We start from the raw sequence: 23,138 nt of genomic DNA, 5'->3' as shown, positions 1-23,138 counted from the left end.
TTTTTCTGTGTGTTGTTCATGTTGTCCACTCACATAGTATTTCAGATCTGATTCAACTCCAACGTGTACGGATGTGTTTGACAAGTTTATATTTCAAGTAACGAACAAGACAAGAAGTGAAATCCTGCTACTATAGTTTGTTTACGTAGCCTCTGGAGTCCTGAAGCTGACCAATCAGAACAGAGTGGGCTCATCAGGAGGCGGGCCTTAAAGAGACAGGAGCTAAAACGGCCTGTTTCAGACAGAGGCTGAACTGAGGGGCTGCATAAAGGACCAGTAGAAGATAAATAAGGAGTTTTTAACTGGAAATCACGCAAAGATATTCCAGTAGAGCCACAGAATATAAATATACACCTGGAAATATGCAGAACATGTCCCCTTTTAAAATTCAAATTTGAACAAAGCTCTGTGACTCCTGATGAGGATCATGTGATATGATCAAAAGCCCCAGAACAGCTGCTAAATGAGATTTTCTCAGCACATTAAACATGTTTTAAATGTCACATTTGGATAAAAATACAGTAAAAAAAAATCATGTTTTTAAACGGAGCTGTGATGCACATCATGAGTGGATGATGCAGAGGTTGTGTTACTGTGTGTGTGTGTGATGGTGATTACAGTGTGTGTGTGTGTGTCACAGCATGACATCATCCCACCGTTTCAAGCTTTTTGACTAAGACGTGCGCGCACACACACACACACACACACACACACACACACTGTCCTTTAAGAGGTGCTGATGTCAGAACTCTGCTCATCTTTGTCCTCAGGATTACTGAAGCAGACCTGACTCTGTGTGTGTGTGTGTGAGTGTGTGTGTGTGTGTGTGTGTGTGTGTGTGTGTGTGTGTGTGTGTGTGTGCGTGCGTGTACATCCATTTTCCTCAGCTTAATGTATTATCCCTATCGTCCCTGACACATTTTACCGAGAGACTCTCTCTCTGTCTTTTCCTGTCCGTCTCTCTCGCTGTGACTCTGGAACAAAACGCTGACTGTGTGTGTGTGTCATTGTGTATATGACTTTGTCCATTTAAATGTGTGTTTTGTAAGTGTGTGTGTGTGTGCAGTGCAAATATTGTGTCACAAGATAAGACTGTGCTTTATACTGCAGTGCTACCACATGGCCAAAAGTATGTGGACGTGTGAATATTACAGTGATAGTTGAACATCATCATGCACACAAATCTGCTATAACAGCCTTGATTCTCCTGGTTTCACGCTTTAAATCAGAGTTTGGCGCATTAGTGAGGTTCAACACTGATGTTGGAGAATAAGATCTGAAGGTCTAAATTCTGTGTAGGCCAGTCAAGTTCTTCCACACCAAACTGGGAAAATTATACCCTTTAAAGGACAGGTTCACGATTCTTCAAGTCTGTCCTAAAACAGTCAGGAGCCCAAATGAACATTAAAACATGTTTTTCTTGCTGTAATCGTTCCTCCTGTTCATACTGACCAATAGAAGATCCCTTCATAATGCACTTACAATGTATGTGAAGGGGGACAAAATCCACAGTCCTCTTTCTTTGAAAAAGTAGATAAAACTCGAATCATCAGTCAAGAAACCCCTGAGTCGACTCTGACGTTTTGTCAGTCAAATGAATCACTGCGTCATTATCGTGAGTAAAATGTCATTAAAACCGATGGAAGTGATGGATGAAACAATTAAAATACTAAATGAAAAACAGAATTCCCTTTATATACTCAAATAAGAAACAGACTCGGACTACGTCTACATTAAGCCGGCTAAATTCTAAATTGCCGTTTTCGAGCAAAAACGACACGCCTCCACAGCAGGAGATTCAGCAAATACCTCCATCCACATTAAAACGCCAAAACAGGTAATTATCCTCCTACTGGGCATGTGCGGAGGACAGATGAGCAAGTCAGCCACAGAAAACCAACAAAGAAGAAATTGTGCACTGTTTCCGTTTCCGCAGCAGATTACAACAGTTTCAGCGAGAGAGAAAGTTGTAGATACGTTTAACTCTAAACAAGCTAATCAAAGTAGACAATAAGGAGAACAACACTCACATGAAGCTGTCAAACAAACAAATGTATAATTGAATATTAAAAACATATTATCTGCCTCTGTACAAGGCAAACTAAATAGGGCCCAGGACAGAACCTTGGGGTACACCAAAACACAGTTTTGAGTTAAAGTTTAAAGATGAGCTCCAACTAATGATTGCTTTCATTCTTGATTAATCTGTCCTTTATTTTTTGAATTAATTTGTAAATAGTTTAGCCTATTAAATGTCAGAAAATAGTAAAAAACATCCATCACAGTTTAGTGTCTTGTTTTGTCTGACCAACAGTCAAAAACTCAAAAAAAAGGCGACTAACTAATCTGTTGATCGACTAATCATTACGACTCTGGCTTTAAGCTTCTCTTCCAGTTTATTTAGATGTTTTCTGCCCTGTTGGTGTCCAAAAATCAATGAATGCAGCTTTAAGTAAAGGATTTGAGTAGATGTTCAACCACTGCGGTGATTAGTAAGAGATTGTCTTCCATCCAACAAATAGACTTTAGGTAATGATTTACAATTTTGAGACATTTTAGGCTTAAACGGATGTACAGTATAATTATTTAAAACATTGTTGTTGTGTTTCTTCTTCTTCCTCTTCCAATGAAACACCACAGTACTGCCACCATCTGTTTTGTCAGCGATATGACAGCGTTTCTACAAAGCACCTTGTACACACAACAACACCAAGCCAAGCCGTTTTCGCATTTACACACTCGGGAGGCCGCTCCGTTAAAAAGCTCCGTTATCGGGGGAGAAAAACGCCGTTTTAGTCTGGACGGACAGAAAAAGATACGTTGACAAATTTAGCCAGCTTAGTGTGAAAATGGTCTGAAGATCTGCTTTTATTGTCCTTCATCTGTTACATCCTGACACACACATACACACACACACACACACACACACATACACACATATAGCCCTGGGCAGCGTCCAGGTGGACAGCCAAGCTGCTGGCATCATACACATACACTCATTTTCTACTTGGATAAGCCCAGCATGGACACACTAACACAAAACACATATAATGTACACACTCTTCTCTCACAAACACACACTCACTCATGTTGTGTCTCAGTGTGTCTCTAATAGTGAAGCAGTCGGTCTGACACTGAAACCTGCGGAGAGATAGCGAACGCTTCCACTCATTCCTCTGTGATCTGTTTTAGTCATTATTGTCTTTAAGAAGCTCACAAACATGTAGGTGTGAGCTAGAGTTGTGCTGGGATTCTGCTTTTTTTACTACATACTACATATGTTTTGAATAATTTTTAAAGAAAACTGTCCAAATTCTCTGGATCCAGCTTCTTAAATGTGGTTTCTTTAGTCTTCTATAACTGTGAACTGAATATCTTTGAGTTGTGGACTGTTGGTCGGGACAAAACAAGACATTTAAGGTTACATATTTGGGAAACAAGAAAATATGCAACAGATTAATAGATAATGAAAATAATAGTTAGTTGCAGCCCTAATTTCTGTTATGTATTATTATTACTTTTGCATGAATGATTGCTATTAGTAACTGACCTGTTTGTGTGTGTGGACATGAGGACGTTTTAGTCTTCACAATTTTCCAAGTTTGTCTTAAAACAACAGTATTTCAAAGTTTATCTGAAGCTAATATGAAGCTTCAGCGTCCAAATCAAGTAGATATCTTTCAACGTTACAGTCTTTTTAGTGCCAAAGTCTTTTTGTTACTATACTTCCACCTGCAGCTCAACAGGGAAACACTGTCCGAGGAAACACAAAGAGGGAATTTGATGCTAAAAAAGACTGTAAATGTGTCAGATATCCACTTGATATGACTAACTCAGACTGCTGAAGCCTCATATAAGCTTCACATCTACTTTTAAATGACTGTGTGGACACACTGTGGATTTTGGCCTTCATCACTTCCATTGAAAGCACATTTGAAGGATCTTTTAATATCCAGTATGAACAGGAGGAACGATAACAGTGAGGAAAACCTCTTTCACTGCTCATATGGACGCCTGACTGCTGGTTTAAGACACACTTGTAAAATTGTGAACTCGTCCTTGAAGATAAATCCAGTATCTGTCCTGCGGTTTGTTTTCGGTGCAGTTGACGTTCGGCTGTTTGTCTTTTCTCTCTGGGTTTAGGTTCAGGTTGGAGCGAGCCTTCAGGAAATGAATGGAAGTCAATGCATTTGTGTGTTTGTGTGTTTGTGTCCATTAGGAATCAAGGTCAGTCACTCAGCAGTCCATTAAGAACATGGATTCACTCGTCTCTCTCTCTCTCTTTTGTTCAGTTTGTTTCTAGGTCTCTCTGCCTGTCTGTCTCACCCCCCCCCCCCCCCTCAGGCTTTATCAATCACTGTCTGCCTGCTGGTCTGCCCCTGTGAATCATGGGTAATTCTCAGCAGGACTCGACCCTCCGAAGTGTTAGTTTCCCTCTTCAGTTTCTCTAAAAGCCGCAGTTTCTTTTAGCGACCAGCAGGGGGAGTGAGAGGATAAAGTGTGTGTGTGTGTGTGTGTGTGTGTGTGTGTGTGTGTGTGTGTGTGTGTATGTGTATGGAGCGTGGAGAATACGATTACACACACGCACACACACATAAGGATGAGGCGTCCAATCGTGTTAAAGAGCAGCAGAGGCCTGAGAGCGATATGCAAATACTTGTCATTTTTAGCAGAAACACACACACTCTCTCTCTCTCTCTCTCTCTCTCTCTCTCTCTCTCTCTCTCTCTCTCTCTCTCTCTCTCTCTCTCTCTCTCTCTCTCTCTCTCTCTCTCTCTCTCTGTTTCATTCCTGTGTCAGCGGATGTGACTCGACCATCTGCCAGGTTGTCAGCTCTGTCAGTGTGAGGCAGCTTGTGGGGTGTTGAAGCCCTCAGGGGTGTCTGACAGGTGAGGGAGGCTCCTCCTTCACTGTCCTGAGCTAACACTGAAGCTAATCTGACTTCATCACATGACCTGATCACCCTGCATGAAACAAGAAGCTCAGATTTATTACCAATTTTTACAGAAAGATATTCTCTGTTGTCTTGGCCAATGGTGGAAAGTAACTAAGTACATTTACTTAAGTACTGTACTTAATTACAATTTTGAGGTACTTTACTTGAGTATTTCCATGTGATGCTACTTTCTACATTTCAGAGGGAAATATTGTACTTTCTACTCCACTACATTTATTTGACAGCTTTAGTTACTTTTCACATGAAGATTTGACACAATGGATAATATAACAAGCTTTTAAAATACAACACATTGTTAAAGATGAAACCAGTGGTTTCCAACCTTTTTGGCTTTTGACGTCTTACAAAAAGCAGTGTGTAGTCGGGGTCACATTTCACATGTCTATGAGTTGTTAAAAGCTCCACCAAATAGTGATTTTTCCCTCTAAACTTCTCACATGCTTTCATTTCAATAAATGTTCAAATGATCCAATATTTCAGCAAAAATCAAAGATTAGAGAAAAAGTCCAAAAACTGAAAACAGATTTGTGTATCAGAACTTTGTTTTTTCTTCTTTCCTCTCCCATTAATCATCTCACCACCCCTCAGATTCATCTGCTGACCCTTTGGAGGGGCCCCGACCCCTAGGTTGGGAACCACTGGACTAAACTAGCTAACTGTATATAAAGTAGTGTAAACTAGCTCCACCTCCAGCAGCTACAACAGTAACATGCTGCTCTAACACTGATGCTTCACTATTAATAATCTAATGATGTCATATATAATAATATATCAGTCAGAGGGACCAAACCACTACTTTTACTGCAATACTTTAACTACATCAAGCTCATAATACTTATGTACTTTTACTGCAATACTTTAACTACATCGAGCTCATAATACTTATGTACTTTTACTGCAATACTTTAACTACATCAAGCTCATAATACTTATGTACTTTTACTGCAATACTTTAACTACATCAAGCTCATAATACTTATGTACTTTTACTGCAATACTTTAACTACATCAAGCTCATAATACTTATGTACTTTTACTGCAATACTTTAACTACATCAAGCTCATAATACTTATGTACTTTTACTGCAATACTTTAACTACATCAAGCTCATAATACTTATGTACTTTTACTGCAATACTTTAACTACATCAAGCTCATAATACTTATGTACTTTTACTGCAATACTTTAACTACATCGAGCTCATAATACTTATGTACTTTTACTGTAGTAGGATTTTTTTCATGCAGGACTTTTACTTGTCATGGAGTATTTTTATATTGATGTATTGGTACTTTTACTGCAGTAAAGGATCTGAGTTCTTCTTCCATCACTGGTCTCGGCAAATGTCTTTATGTTGTTCCAAAGTACTTTTTTTTGCTCCCTGAAGAAACATATTAATGTTTCCTGAAGGATAATAAAGTCGCTGCTAGTTCACTGTGTTTTATTGACCTCATGCGTCTCAGCAACAAAAAAGTTGCCATAATTTTGTCTTTTAACTTTTTGTCAAAACACCAGAGCAGCAACGATTAGTTGATCAACAGAAAATTAATTACTTTGAATCATTTTTTTTAAATCTCACTCGTTCCAGCTTAAATGTGAATATTTGCTGGTTTTATTTAGATATGTTCTATTACTCTCCCGGGAATAGTTCGACATTTTGTGAAATCATTTCCTTGCTGAGAGTTAGATGAAAAGATGAAAACCGCTCCCTGTGTACGTTAAATATGAAGCTAGAGACAGCAGATGGTTAGCTTAGCTTAGCATAAAGACTGGAAACGGGGGAACAGTTAGCCTGGTTGTGTCCAAATATAACAAAATCCACATCCAGCAAGTATTTAATCTGTATTTTCAGTATTTACTCTTTTACACGTAGCTGCATGTTGGATGTCAGTTCTGATTCCTACAATCAATATTTATCATGATGGTCAGTTGGTAGTGTTGTGTGTGTGTGTGTGTGTGTGTGTGTTGCTGTCATTTTTCCGTCAGCATTTTTTCCGTCTGTCAGGCGGCGAGGCATTGTGGGATACGAGAGCTGTCAGGACATGACAGGGGTCAGAGGTCAACACACACTAAACATAGTTTCTCACTGTCACTGTTCACCCTGCAGACCAGCTGTCAATCACCACGTCTCTCAGTTTCAGAGTTCAAAGGTCGGAGGTCAGAGAGGAGACAGATTTACTGTGTGTGTGTGTGTGTGTGTGTTTCCTGTCTGTTGTCTGAGATGTTTAATCTCACCTCAGGACACACACACACACACACACACACACACAGACAGTCTCTCCCTCTGTGTGCGTGTTGAAACCTCCGTCCAGTTTGACCAGTTTACTGCCAACATTATGGTGGTGGTGGGAAGTCAAACAGTCAGCTGTCTGTTTGTATCAGCTGTCCGTCTCTGTGTGTGTGTGTTTGAACAGGTTAGTATCTTGAACACATCACCTCTTTTTCTTTCATGCATCAGTAGCGCTGCTGTCGATCAATATTCTGGAAATATCACCGCATCTTCTCTTCTCTCTGACGTCCAGCTGAAACTCCCAGTAATCCTCCTGCATCGGTGGTGTGAACAGAAGCCGACAGATTCACGGCTTCAGTAACAGTCGGTGGTGGTGGTGAAGGCGACACAGGAAGTTGCTCAGGTCACCAGTGTGTGTGTGTGTGTGTGTGTGTGAGGTTGCACGAAGGTTAAGTGCTAAACACTTGTTGCTCCCTTTGGATCATGACTCAATCAAACACACAGATATAACACACACACACACACACACACACACACACTAGGAATGGCCCAATCAAGTTTTTTGGGTCCGATTTGAGCCCTTCTAATATTGTGTATATAGATAACTGGACAGATAAAGTCAGGAAATTTGTGCCAGAAACTGCAGTTCCTTGAACGGCCACTTGAGGCTCCAAAACCGAGTCAATCCCCATAGACCTCCATGTTAAAATGCCCAACTTTACAACAGAAATAAACATGTTTACAGCCTGGTACAAGAAACGGTTTTGGTCTCTGTAGCTAATTTCCTCTTTCATGACAACTGTACTGAGGGAGAATTTTTTTATAACTTGCCCGTTTAAATTTTATTAAGCTGTAAAGTTCTGCATAATGAAGGACATGGCTGCTTTGAGTGACAGGTCCGCCAGCCGCTAGGTGGCTTGTTTCAGCCATTCGGCCCGCCTCTTTGCCCGTTTTTGATTGGCTGGGAGTTAGACAGCATCACGCACTGCCAAAATGGCGACGGCCGGAGCGGCTCACTTTGAGCTTCAAAACCGCTCTTCAGAAACCAACGGGTGACGTCACGGTAACTACGTCCATATTTTTATACAGTCTATGGTACATACACAGAAACATACAGATAACCCCATTGCAACATACAAATATTCATAAAAACATATTCATCCCAACACACTCACACACACAGATAATATAATAATATCTGCTGATATCGACTCTGATCAGAGACTTTTTACTTGTGGACTGGGGCGCAACTAGCAATTATTTGTTATTACTCATTAATCTGCCTATTATATTGTCAATTAATCGCTGGGTCTATAAATCATCATAAAACTGTGAAAAATGCTTATCAGCATATGCTCGAGAGAGATTCAGTAACAAAGACCACGCTGTTTGCGCAGTATAAAAGATTTTATTTGGATCGGCGAGAGGATTCGAGAAGGATTGGATGAAGGTCGTGTTCGGTGGATGATTGGGGGTCGAGGAGAGGGACGAACAGGAGCCGAATGGTGTCGTGATGTGGCTGGAGAAGAAGAAGAAGAAGAAGAATTACTTTGATGGAAGTTTTAACCGTAACACATATCTTGATGGTGGGAGGAAACCGGAGCAAGGGGAGAACATGCAAACCCCAACACAGAAAGGCCCTGGGATGGCCGGGGTTCGAACCCAGAGCCTTCTCGCTGTGAGGGAAACAGTGTGAAGAGAGGAGAGAAGAAGAAGACAAACGGGAGAGAAAGGGATTCGACACACCTGTGTATGTTTGCACAGGTGTTTGAATTAACGAGAGAGGTGTGGTTTTGTTCCTGAACCTTAGTTTAATAACTTCATCATTAGGAAATATTCAATTTACTATCATTTAAGACCAAGAAAAGCAGCAAAATCTCACATTTGTGAAGCTAGTAATAATCGTAATAATCGTTTCTGTTAGTTTAATCGACTAATTGATTAATTGACAAATCAGATCCTTCTTTACTCTTTACTGTGTTTTGTCCATCTCAGCCTGATAGTGTTGCAGCGCTCCTGCAGATTGCATTATGGGAAGTGTAGTTCCAAAATAGTAATAGTTTATAACACAGTTCTCTTAAACTCTCATCCCCTCGCCTCCTACTCTCCTAGCTTCCTCTCCTTTACTTGTTTCCTTCTCTTCTCTTCTGTTAGTTTCATCTCCTTCCCCCCCCTCTCGTTTTCTTTCATCCTGCTCACCTAGTTTCCTCTTTTCTCTTCCTCCTCTTCTCCTAGTTTCCTTTATTTTTCCTCTACTCTCAGTTTCATCTCCTTCCCTTGTTTCCTCTCGTTTTTTCCTTTCTTCACCTAGTTTACTCTCATCTCCTTCCATTTCCTCTTGTTTTCTTTCATTCTCCTCACCTAGTTTCCTCTCTTGTCCTCCACCTCTGCTAGTTTCATCTCCTTTCCTTGTCTCCTTTCCTCTTCTCCTTTCCTTCCTTTTCATCCCTCTCCTCTCCTATATTCCTTTCCTCTCATTTCCTTCCATCTTCACCTCCTTCCTCCTCCTCTCAGTGTTCAATTACAGACCACTCTCTGGAATTCACGCACACACAGATTCCACGCCTGAAGAGCTCTCCCCTCCCCCTTACTGGAATGAAGTGTGTGTGTGTGAACGAAGAGGAGGAGGAGGAAGGCAGGAGAGGAGAGGAAACAGAAAACTGGGATAGAGAGAGGGAGGAAAGAAGGAAGGAAGGAGGGAAAAGAAGGAAGCAACAGAACAAAGGAAGGAAGGAAAAATAACAAAGGAAGAGAGGATGCAACAAAGGAAAGAACAATGAGAGGAGAAGCTGGTATCCTCTCTGCTGACTCTTCAAGTGCACGTTCACACAGCGTGTGCGCACACACACACACACACACACACACAGGAGGAGCGGTGTGTTAGAGGGCGAGAGCAGCGAGTGAGCAAGTGTGTGTGTGCTGCGAGCCCTGCGATTGGCTGAGCCCGGGCTAGATGCACCAACACAGCCTGAAAAGAAGAACAGAGGAGGAGAGCGAGGCTGCAGATAGACGAGAGAATACAAAGAGTGTGTGTGCATGCATGCATGTGTGTGTGTGTGTGTGTGTGAGATATCCAGAAGTGTGTGTGTGTGTGTGTGTGTGCAGCAGCAAGCAAGCAAGCAAGCAAGCAAGGAGGAAACCTGATCTGAGGAAATCTGATCTCACGCTCTCTCCCTCTCTGTGGGGAATGACGCTTTCCGTTCGTCGTTATTAGCCTCCTGCTGTTAGCTCTTAGCTCAGTTCGGCCCCGGCTCAGTTTGGACTTGGTGGTGGTGATGGAGCGCTTCCTGGCCCTGCTGCGCCTCCTGGGCAGGAGGAGGCGAGGGAGGAGGTACCGGGCGGATGATGACTACCAGGAAGGCTACGAAGACGTTTACTACTACACCAGCAAGTACAACACACACCTACTGAGTGAGTGAGTCCCATAGAGACACACTGAGGAGAGAGAGGAGGGGGGGCGTTTGTTTTATTGTCCGGCTGGAAGAGCGAGAGAGGAGCTTATCAACAGATTATGACACTTGAAGTAGCCCTGAGTGCGTGAGTGTGTGTGTGTGTGTGTATGTGTTCTGTAACTGAGCAGTGCTTCACTAACAACCTTCATCTATAATACAAGACCTAACACACACACACACACACTCACACACAAACACACACAGTCAGGTATCCAGGTGACAGGGGCCAGGTGGTTTGTGGGTAATAACAAGGGAGGAAGTGTTGACAGTGGAAAGGAATGTTGACAATGTGGGGAACACACACACACACACACACACACACACACTAATTTCAGGTTTAAAATCCTCTGTTCTTCTTCACTTGCTGGAAAAAATGCAGCTTCTCACTCAAGTTGGGAAATCTGTCAAATTTCATAGTTTTCCGCTTTTGTTCCAGTTTTTTGTCTTGCAGGGTATCTCTAGAAAAGTCACTGATTTTTGTTCCCTCTCAAAAGACTTAAAAATGTTTAACAAAAGTCTAATTTAAGGGAGACGTGTTCTGCTTTTTGTGGTTTTCTGTTATTTATATCCTCTTCCTGTGAATGTATGTAGAAATGCTCCCTGCAAGTCAAAAGTCAGGGCTTCAACCTGCTCTCGACGCTTCATTTGCAATGTTGTTTTCTACCTCGCTGACGAGCTGACATTGTCACACGTGCCTGTTAACAGCCGTCTGTGCCGTAGCCTTGGTTGCTAAGGTTGAACAGTCGGGTGTCATAGAGAGGAGAGACGTGGTATTGTTTAAATACAGTGATAATGGTGCATATTTTCATACAGTCTCTCCTGGAAGACAGAAGTCATAGTAGCTGAAACACGTGTGAATGCTGGTTACAAGGTTTTTGAAGGTGTTCAACCATTCGACAAGCAGTTCTGATGGAGTATAGTGACCTCTTAAAGGAATATTTTCTATATTTTTCAACAAATCTCATGTTTGGATCCAAACCAACAATGAACTGATCTACTAACAAGTATTGTGTGTGTATCTAAAGCCTGATACATCTTATTCCTCCATTGTTGTTCAAAAACTATTAAAAACACGTCAGCGAGTCACAGCGCTGCACTGGGTGACATGTTCCTTTTATTATGAAGAGTTTGGTCACGTTGGTTTGTTTAGAAAAGGCTCCAAAGACTAATAACAGCATCATGTTTTCAGTCTTAGGAGAGTAGTTCTGTGTAATTTTGTTATGCTACATATAACAACCTCTGTGTGCTACATTATACATTTCTCAAAGACCTTCAGTGCAAAGCGAGTAAACATGACGCTAAAGCTGTCCTCATCTTTGTTGTGTACAGTTACCATGGTAACAGTTGTTGTTCTTGGCACTGTTACTAGTTGACACACTAAGTGTGCATGTGATACTGAATCTCCTCTAATACTACATTACCCAAATGATGCAAAATCAAGTTAATTGACTGAAACAGCTGAATTTACGCTGTTAGCTGAACTAGGGCTGCAACTAACGATTATTTTCATTATTGATTAATCTATTATTTTCTCAATTGATCAGTTAATTGTTTGGTCAATAAAATGTCAGAAAATGGCGAAAAATGTCCATCACTGTTTCCGAAAGACCAAGATGACGTCCTTAGATGTCTTGTTTTATCCACAACTCAAAGATATTCAGTTTACTGTCACAGAGGATTAAAGAAACCAGAAAATATTCACATTTAAGAAGCTGGAATCAGAGAATTTGGATTTTTTTTTCTTTTAAAAATGACTCAAAATGATTATTCGATTATTAAAATAGTTAGGGATTAGTTTAATAGATGGCAACTAATCAACTAATCATTGCAGCTCTGTGCTGAACAAAAGCAGAATTTAAAGCTCTCTGATTGGATGTTTCTTCCCACAATTCTCAGTGGGACTTGTGGTTGACTTCTCTCCTCAACATGTTACGTCTTGTATGTCTGTCTGGTTTGTAACGATTCCTCCTCATCCAAGTGTCTGAAATCCTCCAGCAGCCAATCAGTCACCAGCTGAGAAGCAAAATTTGTCCCAAATTCTCTTTTACACAGATGAAAACTTCTGTGTATTTAATCTGATGTGTTCACATGCTGCTGGGGGAGTCTGATTTCAGGACTTTACTCTATTTTTTTTTTCTCTTTGCATTGAAACATCATGATTTCTGTATTCTTGAAACGTTCCTCTTGACAAAAATGCATAAATTCATCCACAGCTTGTTTTATCTGCTGCTGAGATTACACTCAAATGTCTCCGGAGCTGAAATGAGCTTCAGAAGTAATTTAGCTTTTGTGGGTGAACTTAAGTTTCTGTCTCCCTCCAGAGAAATCTCCAACAGGACTTGAACTCACCTCCTGCTAAACTGTTTACACTGATTAAAGTGTGAGTGAGTGCTCCGAGCTGCGAGCAGATGATAAAGGATTCACCTTAGTGTTCAGCCTTGTTGCCTCAGATGTTTCTGAATGGACCGGGAGATAAACTGGAGTCAAATCAGTAAGAAACTCAATATTTATGGTGATATTTTCTTATATTGATGCAAGAAAAGTCTCAGAAAATTCACAAATGCTGTGCTTAAGTTATAGTTAAATTGATAACTAAGACTTTATGATTCGTCTGTAAGAAATAACAGGAATATTCCACTCCAACTGTGTGTTTGTGTGTGTTTCCGAGCTGCCAAGAGACATTTCTCCAAGCTACCAGCTAGCTCAGTGCTTGTGTGTGTGCGTGTTAAGCACAGCGTGTGATTCTATATGAAGGCATTTTAAGGTTGGTTGACTGGCTAACCCGGAGACACACACAAACACATACAAACACACACACACACACACACACACACAAACACACTCGGCAGACCTTGTTTAGTGTGATTTTTTTTTTTTTTAGTGCAGAGTTTCTCTTTTCAGTTGAGCTTTGATTTAACCTGGTTGGTTGTCAGTAACAGATTGCATCAACGTATTTAAAGAGTAACTTAAGAAAATATAGTTTTCAATGCATAATGACAAAATATAGACAGAAAAAACACATAAGACATGAATGCAAACACAAAAATTACCATAAAATCTCATATTACAATATAAATGTATGTAAGAAATGTATGTTTTCCATCGATATCGCCTTTTTACCATAATAAACTGGCGTCATTTGTCCTTTTTTTGCAACAAACAACTGTATTTTTTTGTATTTTTTCATAAGACAGCAATGGTTGTGTTTGTCCTGCAAAAGGCTGAGAGTCACTTTTGTCTTCTGTGCCGCTAACAGTCCAGGTTCCTTCAGAAATAGTCTGAGAATACATGATTGTGGGCGCACAGAGGCAACACGGCCTGAATAATTGATTCAAATTTTTAGTACATTTGTCCAAAATCTCTGAATTCCTGCACACACCCAAATGCAGTGAAATAAAGTTCTGAGCTGCATTTTATACGTTCAAGTTGTTACCATTAAAGAGTAACTCATATTCTCATACCTATACGTTTCCCCTTGACCCCCCCCCCCCCCCCCCCGCCCAGCCGCTCCCTCCCTTGTTTCCTTTTCTCACGTTTGTTTTCCTTCTTCAGTCTTCTGTCTTTTTATTGTTGTTATTCCTTTTTATCAATATATTGGCTGATTCTGGGGAAATGTATATTCTGTTCATTGCAATAGTGATTTTTGTTTTCCTGAGAAAATCGAGTAATTCTGTCAAGAATTACTTAAAGGGGGTCGATCAAGCTACAAAATGGTTGTTTCAGCCCCGCGACAAAAACTGTGTTTTTCTGTGTGCCACTAAAAGTCTCTTAATAGCTTCAAATACAGGTCTTTTTCAGAATAACCAGAACTGTTGAAAGAAATAATTGTGAATACTTCAATTCGAGATTCATGTAGAATTTAGGCCAGAAAATATATATTACAAAAGGAAATTTATTAGAGTTGTGAAGGTGTCAGTGACAGCCTCATAATCAGTAGATAAAAGCACAAAGACAAACATTTACTTAGTCAAACCTGCCACTGACCTTTCTGACTTTATAGAGGTCAGTATGAACATCTAGACTGTACATAATTTGCTAAAACATCATAACCAATAAATAACAGGAGCAACTATTCAGTGGATTCTGCCTGTTTCCCCATTTAGAGGAGGAAGGAAACAAACAGCCACACTTAAATGTGCATGTGTCACTTTGATTAACATAACAGCTGACAAGGAAGGGTTAAAACTAATTGTGATAGCTTATTTTACTCATGAGGATCAGGGCTATTGATGTCTTGATTGACAGTGAAACAGTGGGCGGGATGGTGGCGACGGCTCACTGTTGATGTTTGGAAACTCAACACAGCTCTCAGTTAAGATTCAAAACATCAACATTGATCTGGCAGGATTTTCTTTGTGTGTGTAGCCGCAGTAACCGCATCAGGGAGTGTATTTTTAGATTTGTATCACCCGGTTTTAATGTCACAGTTTAAAGGTGTCGCTCTGTAGCCTCTGGCCACGCCTCCGTCAGTGATGTCACCCGTACCGCACCTGCGGCGGCCCTGAATCCTTCATGTTGGGACAGCTGCCTCTCCGCCCGCCTGCCATCTCCTCTCAGCACGCTCGATGATCTCATTACATGTTGAAACATTACGGTGCATACATTTGCACATTGATGAGGTGAAATGATGTTGACTGTTAGATGATCCAGAGTTCAGACCGGTGCAGTTCACAGCGCTCGTGTGCTGTGTGAAGGTTGTTGACATAGAAAAATTTGCTAATTACTGCTTTAAATAAGGACCTCGTTAGCATAACAGGTTCTGTGTTCAACATGATGGAGATTAAAGAGGGAAAACGGGCAGCAGAATGGAGGGTTGGCTTTTTTGTTTCTGGTTCTTATTGAGTCCTGCGTTTGATAAAGAAAACACAATATGTTAAAAGCAAAATCCACCATTGTTTTCTCTGATTTTGGCTGCCTGTAACAGCCTTCTTGTCATCGTGTGTTAATGTGTTAGATGCTCTCCGCTTTTTCCGTTTTGCTGGGATTCGATCCCTCGTTTTTCCACGTCCTCCGGAGGCGTCGTTCTTCACTGCTGGATTAACTTCAGAGCCAATTAACACACAGACAGAACCAGAGAGAGGGAGAGAGAGAAAGTAGAGCAGACACAAAGAGCTTCACCTTAATTAATCTGCATGCCTCTCGGGATTCAGAGCACTTTCCCCTCGTTATTTGGATATGATGTTTAATTAGTTCTCTTAATTTAAAGTACAACTGCTTCCTTTTTTTTTCTGCACCGGTTCCTCTCAAACTAAAGAAACCAGGAATACAAACACTGTATACACTGTAACACTGTGTACACTGTATACTCGCGGTTGTTTCAACAGTTTTAAAGAGGTGTTGATTCAACTTTATGGTTACATTTACGACTAATTTGTGGATGCTGTTGAATTATATCACACTATACTGACTTATATTTAGTTTATATTCACCCTCATGGGTCGTAAAAAGGGTAAACAAAATATTAGAAATGCAGGTTTTACATCTCATGGTTGAGAAGTTTCTTACACCACGTATCTGAAGGTCTGGAGAAGGCTTGAATTGGACCTTAAGGTTGGCAAACACTGATCTAGTAGTTGTACTGCAGCGGTAAAAATGCTCTCTGGGTGTCTTTTAGTACTTTGGGACACTAATTGATTAGTCGATTGACAGAATATGTAACTATTTTGATAAAAAATACCAAACGTTTGCTAGCTGCAGCTTCTTAAATATGATGATTTGAGGCTTTTCTGTATCATACATGACAGTAAACTGAATATCTTAATTTATCAATTAACAGAAAATTAATCTGTTAGCTATTTTGATGATCAAATGATTGTTTAAGTAATTTTTCAAGCAAAAATGCCAAAAAAGAAATGCTGGTTCACAGATCTCAAATGTGAGAATTTGTTGCTTTTCTTGGTCTTACATCACTTTGGGTTTGGGAATGTTGGTTGGAAAAAAAAAAAGACATTTGAGGACGACAGCTTGGACTCCAGACGGATGTGACGGGTGTTTTTCGCCATTTTCTGATGTTTTATTGATCAAATGATTAGTTAGTTGCAGCCCTACTGTTGTTAAAGATGTACCAGTGGGGAGCTGAGAGTGTTGTATGTTTAGTCTCATCAGAAGATCCTTTCAGATTCAAGAGATCCAAGGACAAACATACATGTTTATACACTGCTGCCGTTGTCTGAAGCAACAGCAGACAGAGAAGATGAAGAGCTGATCATAATGTGTGTTTTACTGTTACATGTTTTAACCTGTCTTGCCTGATTTGAATATCTTCCCTTTGGAGGAGCACAGTGGAAATAAGCTTTTGTTTTTATTTTTTAAATTGTATTTAAAAAGTATCCAAAGACTGGAACCCGCCCAGTTGTCATAAAGTAGCCCAGTTTTTACAGATATTGATCCTATCGCCTCCGGTTTTCTGTTTATCAGTATAATTAGGCAACATCACAGTTACCATTATGAAAACTTTATAATAGAAATCATATAATTGTTTAGATTTTAGAAGGTTTTCACCCATATGAACAGCAGTTACCGATGTTTTATCACAGAACAGAATAATAATGGCAACAGGAAAAACGTTCAGTTTAGTTGTAATGAACTGAAATGAAATTTGGTTTAGACGGTAAAGACGAAAAGATTCTCATGTTTATGAAAACTGAGCATATGATGACAGAGTTTGTTGAGTAAAGGTGAAAACGCTGTGTGTTGACGGTATAACACCATATCCATTAAATGTGGGTTTAATTACATTGAACATCAATCCTTGGCTGATGTGAGGCGTTCATGTTTGTTTGGTTTTCAGACACTTCTGTATTATTAAGTGGCAAAGTTATTAATTATTATCAACTTTTATTGTTGTCAAATAAATAGAGCTGCAAAAATTAGTCGATAAATCGATTCGTTGTCAATTATTAAATTACTCGCCAACTATTTTTTATGTTTCGATTAGTCGTTAAGAGTCATTTTTCAAGAAAAAATTGATTCCAGCTTCTCAAATCTGAATATTCTCTGGTTTCTTTTGTCCTCTGTGACAGTGAACTGATTGTCTAAACTCAGCAGCTCTTTTCACTTAGAATATATTTTTTACTACGTTTACTAGTCTTATTTTTTAATTGTAAATGTTATTTTTATATTATATAGCTGTCTTTTGTTGTATTTTCTCTTACCTTCTATTTTTTGATTGTTATGCACCACAACAACAAGGTAAACGCAAACCTACTCGGCAATAAACCTGTTTCTGATTCTGATCTTTGGGTTGAGGACAAAACAAGACATTAACGGACGTCATCTTGGACTTTGAGAGACAGCGATCGACATTTTTCACCATTTTCTGACATTTTATGGACCAAACAACCGATCGTTTGTCCCGTCTGTTCTTCACACACATGTAAACCTGTCAGTCCGACTGTGACTGTTAGCACTAATTAAAGGTTTACACATCCGTCCTCTGCGCTTCCCTTCTCTGGAGGAGTGTTATTAGCACTGTGAGCACGCGCACGTGTGTGTGTGTGTGTGCGTGTGTGTGTGTGTGTGTGTGTGTGTGCGTGCGCTTACATAAGGAGATGTCATGGTGACTCAAACCCATGTGTTTAACTTTGGGCGGTGGGTGTTGACACACACACACACATTGTCAGTGTTATACTCTGATTTGGGTATTTTGAAACACTGGAGGCTGTGATGATAACCTGTAGTGTGTGTGTGTGTGTGTGCATGCGTGTGAGTGTGAACACTTCTTTCATCTCTCAAAATCACTCTTTGTACGGCGCAGGGTCACTCTCTCTCCTCAATTATTCATCAGCTTGTTTCCATGGTAACAGCTGCAGCCGTGTGAGTGTGTGAGTGTGTGTGTGTGTGTGTGTGTGTGTGTTTTGGTTGATCTGACAGCAGGAGGATGGGCTTCATCAGCTCATTATACAGTATTATTACATCTGATGTGCATACAGGGACGTCTGCTAGACCTCTGCTGCTGTAAACAGGAAGTTGCTTCAGCAGCTAGAGGTGGAAGTAGTATTAACAGCAGAAGAAGAAGGATTTGATTAGTGGTAAATGTTATGATTTGTATTATTCTGATTTTAGCATCCATATGCACTAAGATAACTGTAAACACCTGCTGTGGAACTTCATAAACTTCTTTTTTTTTTTACTACGTCCTGACCTGAGGTTGACATTCTGTAGTAGAAGAAGAAGTATTAGTTGTAGCAGTAGTATGTGTATTAATTTATTCATTATCCTAATTAGGCTAATTTATTGATAGTTTCACAGTTTATGTTTTAGTTTTAGAAGTAATATTTGCAGCAGAGGTGATGGTAGTAGTTATAGTAGTATTCATAGTAGCAGATGCAGTAATATTTGTAATAGCTGATGATGATGCTTTAGTTTTAGAAGTAGTATTGTTTTTTTGTTGTTTAGTAGAAGCAGCAGCAGTATTTGTTGTAGTAGCTGATATTGTTCATGATGTTCTAGTTGAGAAGTGATATTAGGTTGTGATGTTCTTGTAGTATTAGCAGGAGGAGTAGTAATAGGAACAGGAAGTACTTTATTTGATTCAAAGTAAACCCTGAGCACTCACATCTCCTCCATGTTCTTTAAATAGAAAGACATTATAACCGCACTGAAGCATCAATGTGTTATAACAGTTTTGACCTGCGGTTGTCTCTGTTGTACTGCTGAAGTGTCTCCAGCAGGTGGCGCAACGGCCTCACAGTGCAGCTTAAAGCCTGTGTGACCAGCAGGGGGCAGCACAGCACAGCACAGCACAGACCTGAACACACTGAACAAACCTCAGTTATATAACAACACATTATTATAACATTGGTGTGATGAGCGTTTACAGGCAGAGACAGAGAGAAACATTTAATATGAGTGTGTTGAACTGCATTGTACTGCAGTTATGGTAATATCACTGTTAATACCTTTAACACACACACACACACACACACACACTCTGACACTAATCCTGTGTAATCTGCTGCTGCAACACTGACCTACATGTCTGACCACTTCACTACCTGCTGGGAGAGGCCACGCCTCCTTAAGACGCCAGTCGATGACATCACACAGAAGAGTTTTTTTTTTTATTTGTGTGCCATTTTTTGTGTTAGTTGCAAATTATATTTTTTGCCAATTTATTGAAATAGTGTATTTTTCTATTCTCTTGACTTATGAATTGATGCCAACTTAATATTTTCAGCAATCAGTTTCAAGTTTCTTTATTGTTACAGCTCATTACACAAGTATAATAGTAAAAATCTTATGTTTCAGCTCCTCGACAATGCAGTAAGGAGAAAAAAAGAAATATTAAAAATAGTAAAAGCAGCAAGAAGGGTATAAAACATGACTGCATGTATGTATGTAAAGTGTTGTGTCCTACCTATAATATATGAATAAATATCTATATTTGTATATTATATGTACAAACATCAATCAGCCGCAACATTAAAACCACTGACAGGTGAAGTGAATAACATCGATTACTCGTTACAGTCAGTTCTTGAAGTTGATGTGTTGAAAGCGGGAAAAATGGGCAAACGTGAGGATCTGAGTGACTTTTTGCCAAATTGTGATGGATAGACGACTGGGTCAGAACATCCCCAAAACAGCAGGTCTTGTTGACTGTTCCCGGTATGCAGTGGTCAGTATCTACCAAAAGTGGTCCAAAGAAGAACAACTGGTGAACCAGCAACAGGGTCATGGACACCCAAGGCTCATTCATGTGTGTGTGTGTGTGTGTGAAGCGAAGGCTACCCCATCTGGTCTGATCCCACAGAATTACCGTGGCACAAATTGCTGAGTTCATGCTGGCTATGATAGACAGGTGTCAGGACACATAGTGCATCACAGCCTGCTGGGTAGCTGCCGACCGGTCAGAGTGTCCATGCTGACCGTTGTCCACCGCTGAAAGCACCTATAATGGGCACGTGAGCATCAGAACTGGACCATGGAGCAATGGAAGAAGGTGGCCTGGTCTGATGAATCATGTTTTCTTTTACATCATGTGGACGGCTGGGTGCGTGTACGTAATTATCTGGGGAAGAAATGGCACCAGGATGCACTATGGGAAACCTTTCATGTGGAGGTTACTTTGACTACCTACCTCAACGTTACTGCAGACCAAGTACACCCCTTCATGGTAACGGTATTCCCTGATGGCAGTGGTCTCTGAACCCTGCCACACTGCAAGAATTGTCCAGAAATGGTTTGAGGAACATGACAAAGAGTTCAAGGTGTCGCCTCGGCCTCCAAATTCCCCAGATCTCAATCCAATCGGAGCATCTGTGGGATGTAAAAACAAGTCCGATTCATGGAGGCCAGGAGGAAGTCTTGGTGCCAGATACCAGAGGACACCTTCAGAGGTCTTGTGGAGTCCATGCCTCAACAGGTCAGATTCAGGTTCAGGTTCAGGGTCACGTTTAGGTTAATTTATTTGTACCTGTAGGTAGATTTGATTTGCACTAGACGAGGCATCCATCTTGACACATGTTTTACAAACAACACAGACAATAGACAGACATGATAAAAGTGCTCAATGCTCCAATAATCAGGACTTAAAAGAAAAAAAACCCAATAAAAACCACTAAAATAAATAAAGTAAAAGGCAGGTAAAAAGAAATAAACGTTGCTTCTGTAGCATCTGTGCTACGTCTTGTTCATCTGAGTGATGGCTGCTGGAACAAAGCTATTTTTATACCACTTTGTTCTACACCTTGGGACTATAAACCTCCGTCCAGGAGGAAGAAGCAGGAATTCACTGTGCAAAGGGTGGGAGTCGTCGTTTTAAACCCGAGCTGGTTATCCGCTGTAACCGTCTGGTGTACGGGGACGCTGGGTTAAGCTGTGACTCACCAATCGGCCCACTGGACCATTTAACAATTTGATTCAGAGAGTTTCTGTTCTTCAAAGATACGTTTCCAAACCATGACACCAAAGAAAAAGATGAAATTGATTCGGTAAAAACATGATAGAATAAGGTCATCGTGGTTTTGTGGAAATAGGACAGTTTCCTCAAACAAAACAAACACCGGAGCCCCTTTTTGAACACGGCTTCACAATTTGCTGCAAAGTTCAGTTTTGAGTTAATAATTGTCCCAAGATATTTGTAAGATTGCACACATTCCACTGTCTAACCCTTAATAGATATGACTCCATCTGTGTGGGCATGTCTTCTAAAATCAATTATTATGTCTTCAGTTTAGATATGATTAGATTAGATTAGATATGATTAATTGGAGACAGAACCCATCACACCACTTGACAATGTCAAGGTCTCATTGTCCTGGAGCCGACTAACAATAACAGAGCATCTCTTCTGCGTACTCTATTTGTGTAGAGGGTAAATAATAGGTTGGAGGAGGAGCAAACTTGGACAGAATTCCACTTTCTCACACCCAAAGATTGATACTTAAAGATCCCCTCAAGACATGTTTTAAGATGTATACAAAGTACTCTACTTTGTATAATAATGTGTCTGATATCGTTTTATCCACACGAAAGAAGTTAAATTATCTTGTTAAAATCCTTAAAATGACATCTGTTCCTTCTTCCTCATTAAAAGGTTTAGACATATGCAAATGTGCTTCTGCTGGACACAAGATGTGGGGACTTTAAGGTGTTTTAAAAGCGGAGGAAAAACCAACAAACAAAAGTCTAACATGAGACTCATTTCCATCCAAGTGTTAAAGTAAGTTAAACAAAGTGACTGTGGCATCCTCTACTCCTCTGTGTATGCTCAGTTTTCCTTAATATTTCTGAACTTACCAGTTTTTTAAAAAGCTTTTCATTAAAATTTGATGCGAGAGCAATCGGTTTAAAATCATTAAGAGTTTTGGTACAACTGGATTTGGGAACGGGGACCACCAGCATCCCTCCTGTGGCAGCAGGAAGGGCTGGGACTGAGTCTTCCTCTGTAAACATGATGAAACGTGTAGAAATGTTTTTGTTTTGTTTGTTAAAAGTGAGAATAAATCAGCCAAACGGAGGCAACAGAAGCGACCGGTGTTGTTGTCATGATTAAAACAATCTGACACGTGAGTCAAGAAGTTTAGAAGAACCGGCCAGAAGAGTTGGTTTAACATGTTAATATTCATATAAACTAACTGTCTCTCATTATAATGTACTAGTACTCAATACTCTGCTAAAATGTGTTAGTACCCAATTAATTATACCAGTATTTTATGTCCTTGTATGTCAAATACATTATAAAATCCTGCTGAAAACCATTAGTAACAACAAAGATGAATTTAAAGGGTCAGTTCACCCAAATTGTAAAAAAAAAAGGGATTTTGCCACCTACCTCGTGTGGTTTTATCTGCTGATGTTTTTATTATATAAAAGTCATACTCACTAAAACATTGTACTACCTGTTTAAAAAAACTTTAAAAACATAATCTGACTTTTAAAATCATAGCCAAATTATGAAGCTGATGATGATATTTGATAATAAAAAACAATTATTATAAAATGTATTTATTATAACAACATTATGTTTTTTTAATGTAAATATTTTTAAGGAT

At 39.9% G+C, this 23,138-nt stretch overlaps 1 protein-coding gene across 6 annotated transcripts in view; it reads left to right on the top strand.

Moving 5' to 3' along the window:
* Positions 1 to 23,138, top strand: part of grip1 (glutamate receptor interacting protein 1) — a 72,986-nt gene that overhangs the window by 8,430 nt on the left and 41,418 nt on the right. For 3 of the 6 annotated variants that reach the window (XM_044343670.1, XM_044343669.1, XM_044343666.1), the window contains exon 1: positions 10,146 to 10,600. The exons of 1 other annotated variant lie outside the window; for it this stretch is intronic. In XM_044343670.1, the coding sequence (XP_044199605.1) occupies positions 10,465 to 10,600 (136 nt within the window). In that variant the 5' untranslated portion in view covers positions 10,146 to 10,464. Of the gene's footprint in view, positions 1 to 10,144; positions 10,601 to 23,138 lie in introns of those variants that run through there. 2 more of the 6 variants (XM_044343668.1, XM_044343671.1) reach the window with 2 other exon arrangements.

This window comes from Thunnus albacares, chromosome 23 (assembly GCF_914725855.1).
Source record: "Thunnus albacares chromosome 23, fThuAlb1.1, whole genome shotgun sequence".
Lineage (NCBI taxonomy): Eukaryota > Metazoa > Chordata > Actinopteri > Scombriformes > Scombridae > Thunnus > Thunnus albacares.
Note: the sequence above shows the minus strand (reverse complement) of the source record. Positions and strands in the feature narration are given on the sequence as shown.